Here is a 13817-nt window from a genome sequence, read left to right on the forward strand (position 1 = left end):
ATAACGGCTATGAAAGTCTATACACCCATTTCACATCGCGCACAGTGCTCATGTCAAGGTTTGTCTCAATAATCAAATTGGATCTAGCCGTTGACTAGATGGATACTGGCTCAGAGTTGATTAGCTAACATGACTCTAACACAGGTTGTTTCTAGAAATCAATCGGATCACCAGAATGACTGGTCTTCAAACCAACAAACCAACATCGCTTACCAAGCTCAACCTTTCGCCAGGCATCCTCTCCCCAACGTCCAGTGGCCAATTGATACCAAGAATCGTATAATATTATAGTCTTTCTACCTGAGCAACTATTTTTAATGCTCGAATATGTATATATTTTGCAGATTCATGAAGAAAGAGTCATACCGCCCGTGGTTCTCGCTTTACAAATCCTTCGCGTTCAACACGTCGGACTCTCTTTTCTACGGACAACAATGGCTTTGCTGACACAGTAAATGTTTACCTACGCCCAAGGCTCTGTATCATTCCGTGAGGGTTTAGTCAAGAGGAACTGCAGCAAATACGGGTTACGCACCTTACCATTTTGACCTGTCACAATTTGGTTCTTTTCGATTCTAAAGTTGGAAATAATAAATAAAATAAGATCACGACAATACGGCAATTCGACGTCCAAGTTTCGACTTTAGATTCTGAGTTTACTTTTGAAATTATGATTATATACTCTCGTTCCTGGGCCCCATTTAAGAGATAGTGGGATACATCTCTCAAATCTTCTTTCCGATGAAAGCCTAGAAGAAACCTCTAGGTTCTTCCTGCCTCTGTTCATTCACTCGCTCCCGCCCGAGTCCAGAACCTTGTTCTTCCTCTCTCGAAAGAAGCCCATACGCTCCATTATTCTCACTTCCAACTGGGCGATATGGCACGGGCATATCTAATTGCAACGGTATTCGTAATGGGTCTCCATTTGTCGCACGACTATAATGAGATCCCGTAGTTGCTGAAGTGAAAGATCCTCTCGAGGTTCTATATTCCGAATCTCGAGATTGGGATGGAAGGAACGGCGGTAGTGAAGGCGGCTGAGGAGGTGTTCTGGGGTTGCTGAAGCTCGAAGGGATGGATGGGGGATATTTGAGTTCGTACTCATATCCCTAATATTCGCGTATTCACTATCAGCAGAGCTCCTTCCCAAATCTCCATACGGTCGTCCTCTTCCCATCGTACCACCTTCCAGGTACATTCCGCCTCCAAGCGCTCCATCAAATTCCCTCGAGACCCTATCGTCTTCTTTCAAATGCGCAGTATGTGTCTTCTCCTTAAACCCTCTAAGTTTCTCAGACACTGTTACAAATACCCCTATACTTGCATCTCCACTTCCAACCCCATCTCTGTTTCCCATTTTCTCGCTAGCACCCCTCTCAGATGTAGATCCTCGTCTTTTCCCATCTTGCAACTGAACACCCGAATTCTTACCCCGTCTTCGTTTTCTGAAACAAACTATCACTATTCCCAACATCACGATGGCAGCCAAGGCACTGGATCCAGCAATAATTGCGGTCATATTATTGGGGGATTTCAGAAAGTTTGACACAGTGGATTGAATATCCTGGTTATCGGTTTGGTTTTGGGTCTGGGTCTTATTTGAGGCTTGAGAATTCGCACTCGAAGTTGAACTTATTCCTCCATTCTGACCTTGGTCTCCATTGGAACTTGGAGAAGCAGAAGTTCGAGTATTGGCCTCCCATATGGTAGAGGATGATAAAGGTTGACTGTTTTGATTTTGATACATACTTCCGCTCCGCGATGCTTGGAGAGAATTAGATGGTTGGTTTTGTGTTGTTGTTTGTGTAACAAGAACGATTGACGTCGAAGATGTTACCGAAGCTGCTGGTGAGAATGATATCGCGGAAGTAGGAGATTGATTAGGTGTGACAACTTGTACAGAAACGGAAACGGAAACGGAAGTCTTGACGACTGTCTGCGTTGTGGAAGATATCTGAGTCTGAATTTGGGTCGCAGTCTCAGTCTGAGTACGTGTAGTTACGGATTGAGATGATCTTTGTGGCTGGAGATCTGTATTTGAGATGGCGGTGGCGGCTGAATTGGAAGAGTTCTCCGTAAAAGTTGTTCCTCTGCCTAGTGTGAAGACTTTCCTTGGCGTCGAACAGCATTCAAAACCTCGACCTTCGTCGCAACAAAATTGTCCTAGTGAAGGATCACCACATGGTAATACTGCCCCAGTATCGCCGACTGCATTACATGTTAGCAATCAGACCTCTCTTACTGTCGTCATATGCTAAGTGTCGGAAACCTACTACTCTGACAAATTTTCGGGCAAGATGCTGCTCTGAAAGTGGGATCTGTACAAGATCCCCGGGAGAATCTATTTGGATCGTTCTTTGAAACACACAATTTATTAGTAGAGCAAAACTCGTCAGATCCACAACATCGACTTGTGCTATCGTTGCTAAAACAAGGTATTCCGTTGGGGTCACAAGATCCATTTGATGAGAAGCATTGTCCAGACCCCCCCGTATTAGTTGACTGAGGTTGGAGTCTTTGGTTTTGCGAAGCTTGAGATTGTTGAGCTTGAGGCTGCAGTCCTCTTCGTCCTTGGGCCCCTGTTGGTTGGCTTTGGTGATTCTGAGTTGAAGATTGACACTGCGATTGCTCGCCTTGCATTTGTTGATTCTGGTTCTGGCATTGCTGACCCTGTGCTTGTTGCACTTGTCCTTGTGACTTCTGTACCTGTTCTTGATTCAGGACCTTAATTCCATCTTGCACAAGATGACGACCAACACCATCATCTGATAAAGCTACCGGTGCCTGTACCAGCAAGGCTGTCGCCAATGCTATAATCTGTCGAATTAACATTGAGAGTTTGAACTCATGTGTGTATGGATTCACAAATGATAGCAATACAAATTACGAAGAGAACCAGCCCTTGAGAATCTTGAGTCTCGGGTCCCTGTGTCTAATATCAATGTGCTCATTCTCTAGATTTTAAGTTCGACCAGTAAAAGCCACAAAAATACACCCGCCCCCCTGGTTTCCATTTTCAAGATGTTAATCTAGATGAGGAGCAGCTTGCGGGAGTCTATGTCAAGACGGGAAAATTAACAAGGATTTGGTTGTAATGTGAATAGCATTAGCCATTCCATTGGCGTTACCGCCAAAAATAGTATTCTTCCATTCGATGATTTAGGTTTTGCATATGAAAAAAGGGTTACAAAATTACAAAACAATCTATCTATAGAAGAAATAAATTGAAACAGGCCAGCTCGACCATTTAAAATGCTTGGTGAATGTAACAAATGTTACGAATTTCCAGAAGACGAAACATTTGCACGGTCTTTTTGTCATGCCGCGATTCTGGGACTCAATTATATCAAAGACGATAGCAGAGAGATAAGATTTGATATTTTCTTGGGCTAGACTCATTAAGCCTTAAGAAATTTTTCCAATAGAAGATAGTTGAATCAGATGAATATAATGAGACCACAAGTTGTACAAGATATGTGGACAGGACAACAAATATTGTCCCCTAAGGTATCAGAAAGCGTGCTAAGAGCATTAGGCGTATTAGGTAATCAAAACGATTGGTCCACCAGGTCAACTCCATAGCTTTTAATAACATACGCACGACACTTATTCTTAAGTTACCAGTCCTTTCTTCACGTCTTTTCTAGCAATGCCAGAACATATGTGACCTTAGATACAACAGAAATTGATGTACAAGATGTAAGATCTTACAATAAGGCTAGATGCCGGAACGGGATATTAATACTCCTGATGGTGGAATCAATTCGACCCAAAGTTCATAATCACCAGCATATATATTGTGCTGTTCCTAGGGCATGTTCTTCGTGCCATCATCTCTGGTACGTACTGAATTTCTACGGTTTCGGTTCCCGCGGTTTCCATCGATCTATCACGCGTATTTCATCTTCCGGGGCCCAAATGTTGGTTGCAGCCTATAATCTGTCTTGGGTATTTATTGGTTCACCAGGTGGTTGATAAGGATAAGCCTCCCGTCATCAAGCCATAAATACTCCTCTACAAACACATTCAGAAATCACCACTTTCATTTGAGACATCGCAATAGAAGTACCAAATCTGAGAAGCCTCGTGGTATCGTACTTCGTACAAAATGTCCGGATCGAATCGACATTTGGACTGGAAAGATATCTTCCTATGCTACCCCATTTTCGATAACATTTGTGCCCATCTCGATCCCAATGACATCTTGTTTTTCCGATTGACCACCAAGCAACTTTCCTCGTCGTTTAACTCGCTCTTCAAGACCCAGTGGAATATCAATCGCCAACTCACCCGCTTTGTTAAAGACCCTGTCGGCTTTCGGTCAAAGTTGGCTAAACACGATGCTCTCATATCTGGAAGCTTCGCTCTACAATTCTTTGAGAGGAGATTCTGGCTTGACTCTGGCCTGGATATTTATGTACAAGATGCGAACAACTTCAGGACTCCTGAGAAAATAGGCAAATACTTGGTCAAGCATGAAAGCTACAGACTACAAGGGTCGAAAACGGAAGCAAATGGTGGCTTGATCAACAATGTGGGCCAATTAAAGTATATTTCACAGGTATTTCATATCCCAAATCATTCATTATATATACTTACATGGATTCAGGTTGAATCATACCTTAGGACAAGCTCGACCAAGGAGAAGCCAATTCAGATCCAAATAATCTACACAACCAACATTCCTTTCCAAGCAATCATCCAGGGCTTTCATACATCACTTCTCATGAACGTCATCTCGTGGAATTTCGCGTATTCACTTTTCCCTGATATGAATTTCATCAAGAGAACAGCTTACGAAATAAATGGAGGCGGCAATGGCTATCTCCAAGTTAACGCCGATCACGAAGATTCTGAAGCAAAATACAGACGAAGAGGATGGGAATGGGAGAAAGCGGCAGCCATTGGCGATTCAAAGAATTTACACTCCCTAAACTTGGCCAGCCGCAGAAAAATTGACGATTCGTATACATGGACCATCAAACTTGATACCAACGATGTAAATGGTGGCCAACCTTCATATCTTTTACAAAGTTCTTACTTCAAAGTCGCACAAATTGGTCCACCCAACAAGCAGTATTTCGTGGATATGAATATTGTTCGCAGCTGCATCCTTCGTTACGAATATACAACAACGACGAAGTTTTACGATCATTTCTCCTTCTGGGCGTTGGTAAAACAGAAGCTGGATGACTTGACTCACACTCAACTCTTAAAATTTCCCGAGAATGAACGGCCGATTCCTCTTCAAACACGCGGTCCTAGTGGCTACAAGATAGAACATTACTCACGTACCATCAAGAGGCATGTGCAAGAACCAAAGGGATGGATCTTCTATGACGATCAGATCCCAATATGGCATGAAGAGTATCTCAAAGACGAAGAAGCTAGATTGAGAGCTAAACAGGAAATGGAACAAGCCGAATCAGAGCTACATATCATAAATTGAGTAGAGGAGTTTATTGCCGAACAAGAGAAGTATGAGATGGAACAAACCGACTTGGAGCTATCCCTGAACGGCGAAGCAGAGATATTGGCTGCAGATGTGGAGAAACTCTAATTTGATTAGCTGGCCTGAAGGTCTTGGGTCGAGATTACGACATCGAGAGGAGAATATCGAACACCACATTTCCAAGCTTACATTTGACATCGATCGACTTTTTTTGGTCATGAAAATAGGCGGGAATTTCCTTAAATCATGCTAGTATCAATTGCCCTTGGCCAGAGACTTGATAAGTTTAAGCTGGCTTGGCTTTGAAAGAGTTCTAGAGATCTACAAGTTGCACATCAACCATTCATTCATACATGACACTTGGTGCAATTTATTGAGCTAGAGAAATAACGTTTTATGCAGTTATTGACTATTCATTTGCCATCAGAAGTATAAAATTCGGTAATAACCTGAAATGACCTCATTTCAATTCAAGTATTGATATCTGAACTAATCTATTAAACTCGGTGGGTACAATGTTTTACTCTTTGAATCACGTGGTGTTGAAGCGGTACATATATCTTCGCGACACCGAAAATAATTGGTGGAAAAATATCAGTCATATTCAGCACACTACCTAACGCGCTTACGTAGAATCCTTTTACAACTTGTGACAGCAACATGCTACCAATTCATCATACGTCGTATTTAAGTAAGGAACATGTATGATACATCATAGGCCATTCAAAAGCCTCTGGTTCCTCAGGGACAGTCTTTGCTTGCAATATTAACTCCAGGCTGGCGGAGCAGTGAGTTACGTGGCGATAAGCATTGCTCGCATCCACCAATGGAGGATCATTTCTCAAAGCCATACCCATCTTTCTCCATATATATACGCAGTGAAGCTCGTGAGCGTTCTGATGTGAAGTCCACACCCTAGTATAATTTCCAGCTCGCAAGAAATCCAACTCGTCCTTTCCGTTGATCGGCTGTGTGAGGTCGACATCGGAATACCAATCCCACGTTGTAAAGATGTCGCCGGCGTGTTCCACCAACTCATCAAAAACACAATCTCGAGGTATCCACGCGCTCATCATGGGGTCGAAAACACACCCATTCAATCTTGCGGCAGTCGGATTGCCTCCACAAGCTGTCCCTTCAGGAGCGACCGGTAATTTATGAGGTTTTCGAGAGGAGATGACTAGTCCAGTTATCGTTATGGACGACACGAATAACAGCACTATGGATAACAATGTAACTGAAATCAAAAATCTCCTCGAGATTCGAGATCGGATATCATCATTGATTTCTCGAAACCACGAGGGAGGCTCACTCATCTCAGTTCCATCCTCGCTAGAAGAATCTGTGGTGAGTATCCTCTTATATTCGGGCCCATGAAGCTTTGGAGCAAAGAGGGATTTCTCCATTATCTGGTCACGGAATTCTGAACACGTGATAAACGAAAATGATCACACCCGATTGTTCAAGTGAGAGACAAGATTTGACAAGATTTGGCTCTTGAAACGAGGCTGGAATAAGTGCAAAGGTACAATGGCTGTAGAGATAGGAATAGTAATTGGATTACTCTTTCGACAGCAATGGACCTCCTCTCACCATGGTTCGGAATATATAAGAATCAAGCATGTTTATTCCACGCTATAACATGATTGGTAAAGTTACGACTCATATCGAGGAATGAAAGATGTATCAACAATGGAAAGCCGTGTCGAGACGGCAACCCGAAACGATCATGCAGCTTATATGTTGTGGTGGAGACCTGACGCCCGAAGAATGGGATACAGTAAGCCCTACCCAAAAGGGTATGGCGACGCATACCCCTGTGCTCTATAAGTTAAGCTTAAGTAGCACGGCCAATTTGCTTACCTGCAGGAAGATAGGAGGGTTCCACTGAATGTCCCTACAGAGTAGATCTCTCTATAAGTGGGATGGATATAGAATTCACGTTGATGATTTGGCGTTTTTATATGCCGGAGGATCTGTAACCTTATTGTCAGCCGACCGTGCACTCAGAGCTATATAACATACGATTTCATCATCTAGGCCACACGAGGGTGATTGCATATTTTCACCAGAAAAGGAAGGCAGTTTGGTATTGCATAAACTCAAGGTTACGGAGCTTATCATGATGGAACTTACTTCGTTTGTGGTGGTCATCATTTTTACCAAAAAAGGAAGGCATAGCATAACCTATGCACTATTGCCGCGTAAATTCCCTGCGGATCTTATCACGATAGAATTGCCTTTATTTTAGTGTTACGGAGAGCAATTCTAAGGAGCGCTGTTACAGTAGCTACTAGCTAGAGGTAGATGCAGCATGGAACCGTTACACTGATTAAGTCTTAACTTTTTATAAAACTGTTGGTTTCTTTGCGCCTATTCTTACCCGTTCTTTCATTTTGAAAAATTTGCTTTCGTTGTTCTCACAAAATGGGAAACGAGTATCGAAGCCTAAAGGGATGCTGGACCTGTCGTGTGAGAAAGAGGAAATGTGACGAGAAAGTTCCAATCTGTTCAGCCTGTGGATCTCTGGAGCTGGAGTGCCACGGATATGGAGAGCAGCCAATTTGGATGGATCGAGGCTCGAGACAGAAGGCAGAAGCGATAAAGATCAAACAGATGGTAGCGGAAGTGAGGAGACGAAGACGCAGGAGGGAAAGTTCAAGCGAAAATTCCCTTTCATTGAAGAATTCAAGAACAAACTCTCATTCTCGGCACTCCAGTCTCAGCTCAACCTTCGTTACAACCCCTACAACCACACAAAGATACTCCTGGGGGCTTGAGGCTGTCTTCCCTGCAGCCTCTTCCCACTCACACGGCTCTGACCATGATTTTGCTCCATCAAATGATGATACATTGTCGGATTTTCTTTCTACCGACTTGTTTTTCCCCGATTCACAAGCCTTATCACACGAGATCGAACTTCTTCACTCTAATAGTTATACATTTGAGTGTGATCTGGTATCTTCACCCAACATCCAATTACAAGCCAACAAAGTTGCACGGCCTCAGCAGGCAAACGTCCCGGAATTGATGTCTGGATTTGGACACTCTTCTTCCCAGAAAAACCTCGCCGTCATCTCCAATAAATCAGCGCTGGCCATCGATAAATTGGGAGACGCTACAATATTGGCTTATTATTTCGAGAAAGTGTTTAACTGGCAGTTTCTGTCTTGCCAATCACATTTGTCAGCCTTCAACCAGGGACATATCATGTGGCTAGTCTCCAAGTCACAGCCACTATACCATGCTACATTGGCGTTGAGCAGTTCGCACAAATACCTCCAGACAAATATAACCATCGATGAGCACACACCCCAATATGACGTGGCGATCAAAGAACTTCATAATGAGTTGCAAGATCCAAAATCATACGAAGATGTCTCGATATTAGCTTGTATAGTTATGTTTTTGCATTCTGCCGTACGTCAAATCATTCAGTTTTTGCATGCATACACTAAAATAAACCCTATAGCTTTTATACAAGTCAGTAACTTCTGACTGGTGCTTGCATCTCCAAGCGGGTATCTCAATCGTAACTTCTTGGATCGATAATCAAGATCAACATTATGCTTTCGGCTCTTCGTTTGCTGAGGAGACAGACGCCGAATCAAGCACTATCAAGTCAGCTAAAGTTTTTCTCGTTGGTTGCATCATCAGATTCGACTTGTTATCAAGTCTCACCAGAAATTCTGTCCCAGCGTTGAATAGACGTTATCAACAATTTCTGCACGCATCTTCTTATAGTTCACCTCTACAAGCAGCTTTGCAGTGCCGCAGTTGGCTTTTCAGCATACTCTTGGACGTATATTCCCTACGTGAATGGAAAGAGAGAAAAGAGGTTAAAGGGCTACTTAGTTTACGAGAACTGGTATCTAAAGCCTTCCCAATCAAGAAAACATTAGAAAGGGGCATTTCCATGAATATGGAAGAGATTAACAACTTCAAGCAGAATCTTGAGAGCATTGAACAAAGTACGAGCACTAAGCCTCAACAGCCAAGCTACAATATACTCGTTGTGACACACATTTTTGCATGCTCTGTGTCCATCTTTCTGGAAGTGGTATTATCTGGAGCCTTGCCGAAATTGCCAGAGATCCAACATGAAGTTCATCGAGCACTTGAGTCTTACGCTTACATCAACGATCCCGATCTCTTAAATGTATTGCGCTGGCCACTGTGTGTGGCAGCATCTGTAGCAGAGCCAGATCAGTATGATTTCTTTAGAAGCTTGCTGACTTCCCCAAATGTAGTGTGGATCGGCACATTTCGTGAATCGTTGGAGCGTCTTGAAGAGTACTGGCGATCAAGTCTAGATGCGGAATATACTGATGCTAGTGTTGAGTCTGCACGTTCTCGGAAATTCATGGCTTGGGATATCTTGGTTTCATAGGGCTAGAATTTGTGTCAAATAACTGTAGCAAGTGGTGAATAATACGAATTACTCGTATCATCAATTCTTACTATATAGTGTTTCACTCCAATGATAACATAATACCGCTTCTGAAGTTATGGCTTCTATAGGAAGAGGGTTGATGAGGAGACGGTACGTAAATTTCTCTACTGTAGTACTGCCGCAAATACCAAACACTACTCATGGCCGCTGAGAAAATACTTGGAACAGCAAATGCGGAAATATGAATCTACACTCTCGCCCATGTTATAATATCCTTGGTAGAATTTTATGAGGTGGTTAAGATTGGCGAGTAATTATAGATACTTAGCCTATGCACTCACTGATTGTGGATTTGCTGGCAAATATAAGACGCGGCCAAAACTGTTTGAACGTCTTATACAAATTGAAATCCAATCGGCTAATTTGGAATTGAGGAGCAAGATCTGCAGATTTGATATGAAGATTGAAGATGATTTGACGAGCAAAGTGTGAAATCATCTCAAATTGCCCGGATCCATTCTTGGCATTGGGTGATGCGATATAGTGCCACTATCAGCACTGCCAGAGATCTAGACTTTCTTATTACGACCCCGCATGACTATGCAAGTCAGATTATCTCTTATCGCTACCCCTGTGAGCCCCGCATATGAACTTTACCTTCGCAGGCGAGCCAAGCCTGGCAAGTTGTTGCGCAAAAGAGCAACTTGTAACGGTTTCACCCCTCCACCATATTTTGTCTAGCTTGAGCTTCCGGGTACCTAACGAAAAATATCGCTATGGCCACGAACTCTATGTTGTTTGATCTTGGACAGAACTCGTTCTTTGCTTGCTATAGTGTGAGCTTTAACCAATAAATCACCTTTGTCTGATCGACAACTTTGTTCTCAATTTCCATTTTTTGTTGAATGCAAAAATGGCTAAGCAAGATGAAGAATGTCGAGAATCTCAAGATCCTCTACTCTCTGAGGAGTTCGCCGAGCTCAAAGGCGACATAAACCCTTCTCGTCGAACTTTCACAACAACAAAATACTTACTTATCTTTGGGGTAATGACCATACTACTCTTCGCATCCATTCTTTCAGTCTTCTCTTATACGCGGCGAGTCTCGGAAAACAAATTATCTCGGCCTGAACCACCAGACCATACATTCTGCGGAAGAACCCCAGCAGAGGCTGTTAAAAATGGCTGTCATTTCGAACCTATGCTCAGCTCTTGGGTACCCGAAGCCTGCTACTTCACCGACGAAGGTGACTACGACGTCTTTGATGATCTCCCCTGGTACTCCGATCCCTTCCTCCGACAACCCTTAAACACAACCGAGATGATGAATGTAAGGGCGGGTAACTACGGCCATGTGTATACGACCTGGGCGTACCACGATGAACATTGTCTATACACATGGAGAAAGCTGGCGATGGCAATGGAGAAGAGATTGCCGATGGTGGATACGAAGACTGCAGATGAGGAACACTCGCAACATTGTGCGAGGGTTACGAGGAACTATGTGAGGGAGGATGGACAGGAGAAGATTGCGGATCTGAAAACTTTGGGGTTAAAGGTTACGCTTACTTATTTTGGGTGTGTCAATTTGTTTTGAGGGGTTCCTAGGATGCTTTTGTGTACTCAGATGTACAACTTGGCAGATTATCTACGAAAAGAAGCTTTGCCGCAGAGCTGTAAGGAGGCAAGAGTGATTAAGACTTCCTATAGTCCCCGTCCGGACTATAGTCCGCAAGTCCCAACATTTTTGGCGTTTAGAACACTGTAAATATTTGAACACAAGTTAGTAATCGAACTGAATGGAATCTTGCAAGACGTTTGAGTATATAAAATAGATGCAACATCTCAAATCTTTTTAATATCCCCAAAAGATTTAACTTAAGAAATGACCTAAATCATTCCGACAAATTTCTTCCGCTATTTATATTCCATGTCCTTGTCGGATATTTCAATAGAATTTTATCAAAGTATTGATACTAACAGCGGCTGGAGCATTGCTCGTGGCAAGCTCTTTTACTAAAACTTATGAACGCTGAGGCTCTCGTACAGATGCATTCTCCGGAGTTAGGAGATTCACTCTCAAATTTAATACCAGTGATCAGCAGTACCTCGTGATAAAAACTCGTAGAATATTTCATAAGGTTTAAGAGTAAAAGATAATGCAGAAAAATAAAACACTGATTACTTTACCGCGATCTGGACCATTAAAACCCCTGGGTATCACAAATCGCATAACAACTTCAAAGTAGGTTAAAGACGATACAAATAGTTTTATGCATCTATTCTAGCATTGCCAGTGCTAAATGCAGGTGATCTATGCACTACTGAAGTTACGCTCTAGTGTTTGGCAAGACCGCGATCGGAAAGCCCTTCATCTACTGCTCAAGCTTTAGACATTCAACTATTCTAGACCCGGTACTAACCCCCCATCTCATCCTCGTGATCATAAATCATAACTCATCTCGCAAATCCCCCAGATCCAAATATTAACTACACCATCTAGGATGCAGACTCTTCAATTTCCTCACCCTTAACACGTACAATCTGTTCGGCGAATTCGATTAGTAAACACTCTATATATTTCCAAATTTCACTGAAAGAATTGAACACTACTTACAACAATACTCTTTTCCTCTTCAAAGGCACCCTCAGTGGAGGCAACAGCAGCTTCGTCTCTCTTTTTGGAAGCAGCCTCCTCAACTTCCTCGCCCTTTACACGAACAATCTATTTCCACGATTTTGATTAGCAAGAACTAATCATAACATTCGAGCTCTACTAAGGAGCCCTGGGTCTAACTTACCACGATGGTCTTCTCTTCCTCGAAAGCACCTTCAGTAGAGGCAGCAGCGGCCTCATCTCTTTTTTTTGACGCGGCTTCTTCCACTTCCTCGCCCTTGACACGAACGATCTACTCTCATCTGTGATTAGAAAATGCTCTACTAGGATCCAAGTTATACGATAGGGATTTCACTCACAACAATAGTCTTCTCCTCCTCGAAAGCACCCTCAGTAGATGCAACAGCGGCTTCTTCTCTCTTGACGGGAGCCGCAATGACCATGCCAAAGATGGTTGCGAGGAAAAGAGTAGCGACGGTGAACTTCATGATTGCGGTTTGAGTTGATTTCTTGAATTGACTAGGTTAGTTTGTTTGAGGTAGATGAAGAGATATCTGAGATGAAGTTATCGGAGCTGATGGTTATAAATTTAGGAAAGTTCTGAGGATAGTAGTCTTATATATTGCTTGTCGCTGGAGAAGTTTAGTGGTATCGACATCTACCTAGTATTACTAGCGAATTTGCATCTGCATTCATGATTTCATTCATTACAACTCTGATACAAGCTAAGCTGTCTGCAGAATTTGATCGCGCAAAAAACACAATGATTTCGAATTTCTTCATCTGCAATTCGAAATTGTACGACTCTCGTTCACCTACCTCGGCCAAGCTGTCGTGTCGGCTTGCCATAGTAAACTCCATTTTCGCTTGTGGTCAGCTTGCATACATAAGTGGGTAGGTAAGCTTGTACTCCGTGAATACTTCCGGTAGCTTCTGAAAAATGACATTTCCTTTCATTGGATACTTATTGCATAAACTGCTTGTTATCAAGAGCTTTGAAGTCCAAGGTTCATTTCTCGCGTCGACTTTCAACTTCTATTTACCTTTTCTTGACAAGGTTTCTAAAATCTGAAATGCAGTCCAAAGTTATTGACAACCAGTTGCAAAATTCTCAGTACAACTTAATGTACTGAAGTGGGTTAATGTTTCAAATGGATTCATGAATCTAGAATTCCTTATCGTTGAACTGCACTGCAGACTTCTCGAAATTGCTGTCTTTGGTCTTCATTTTCATCTAGCTTCCCACCTTCTTTTTCCTTCCGAGTCTTTTGTTTCTTCTTAACTTTTATAACTTTCATCGTCTTCAGTACACTTCTCTGTTCTAAACCCGTCGCAAGTCTTGTCTCTCAACTAAA

General features: G+C 42.6%; 6 protein-coding genes across 6 annotated transcripts; 3 read left to right on the forward strand and 3 right to left on the reverse strand.

Moving 5' to 3' along the window:
• Nucleotides 1-749: 749 nt before the first annotated feature.
• EAF02_008227 (uncharacterized protein) lies at nucleotides 750-2832 on the reverse strand (the record flags this gene model as incomplete). The annotated part of the gene is made up of 3 exons (XM_038904275.1): nucleotides 750-958; nucleotides 1102-2208; nucleotides 2274-2832. The coding sequence occupies 3 exons, from the start codon at nucleotides 2830-2832 to the stop codon at nucleotides 750-752; spliced, it is 1875 nt and encodes a 624-aa protein (XP_038755997.1).
• An 814-nt stretch (nucleotides 2833-3646) lies between these two features.
• EAF02_008228 (uncharacterized protein) lies at nucleotides 3647-5964 on the forward strand. Its single transcript, XM_038904276.1, has 2 exons — nucleotides 3647-4561; nucleotides 4610-5964. Exons 1-2 carry the CDS (start codon nucleotides 4109-4111, stop codon nucleotides 5447-5449), a joined length of 1293 nt encoding a protein of 430 aa, XP_038755998.1. The 5' UTR covers nucleotides 3647-4108; the 3' UTR covers nucleotides 5450-5964.
• Nucleotides 5965-6126: 162 nt separating this feature from the next.
• EAF02_008229 (uncharacterized protein) lies at nucleotides 6127-6858 on the reverse strand (the record flags this gene model as incomplete). Its single annotated transcript, XM_038904277.1, has 1 exon — nucleotides 6127-6858. One exon carries the CDS (start codon nucleotides 6856-6858, stop codon nucleotides 6127-6129), a length of 732 nt encoding a protein of 243 aa, XP_038755999.1.
• Nucleotides 6859-7879: 1021 nt separating this feature from the next.
• Nucleotides 7880-9842, forward strand: EAF02_008230 (uncharacterized protein; the record flags this gene model as incomplete). Its single annotated transcript, XM_038904278.1, has 2 exons — nucleotides 7880-8872; nucleotides 8925-9842. 2 exons carry the CDS (start codon nucleotides 7880-7882, stop codon nucleotides 9840-9842), a joined length of 1911 nt encoding a protein of 636 aa, XP_038756000.1.
• Nucleotides 9843-10758: 916 nt separating this feature from the next.
• EAF02_008231 (uncharacterized protein) lies at nucleotides 10759-11442 on the forward strand (the record flags this gene model as incomplete). Its single annotated transcript, XM_038904279.1, has 1 exon — nucleotides 10759-11442. One exon carries the CDS (start codon nucleotides 10759-10761, stop codon nucleotides 11440-11442), a length of 684 nt encoding a protein of 227 aa, XP_038756001.1.
• Nucleotides 11443-12096: 654 nt separating this feature from the next.
• EAF02_008232 (uncharacterized protein) lies at nucleotides 12097-13051 on the reverse strand. The gene is made up of 4 exons (XM_038904280.1): nucleotides 12822-13051; nucleotides 12647-12754; nucleotides 12463-12570; nucleotides 12097-12389 (listed from the first exon to the last, which is right to left on the reverse strand). Exons 1-4 carry the CDS (start codon nucleotides 12948-12950, stop codon nucleotides 12345-12347), a joined length of 390 nt encoding a protein of 129 aa, XP_038756002.1. The 5' UTR covers nucleotides 12951-13051; the 3' UTR covers nucleotides 12097-12344.
• Nucleotides 13052-13817: the final 766 nt, after the last annotated feature.

The sequence above is a fragment of the Botrytis sinoallii genome (genome assembly GCF_014898435.1).
Source record: "Botrytis sinoallii strain Bc 23 chromosome Unknown BSIN_015, whole genome shotgun sequence".
NCBI lineage: Eukaryota > Fungi > Ascomycota > Leotiomycetes > Helotiales > Sclerotiniaceae > Botrytis > Botrytis sinoallii.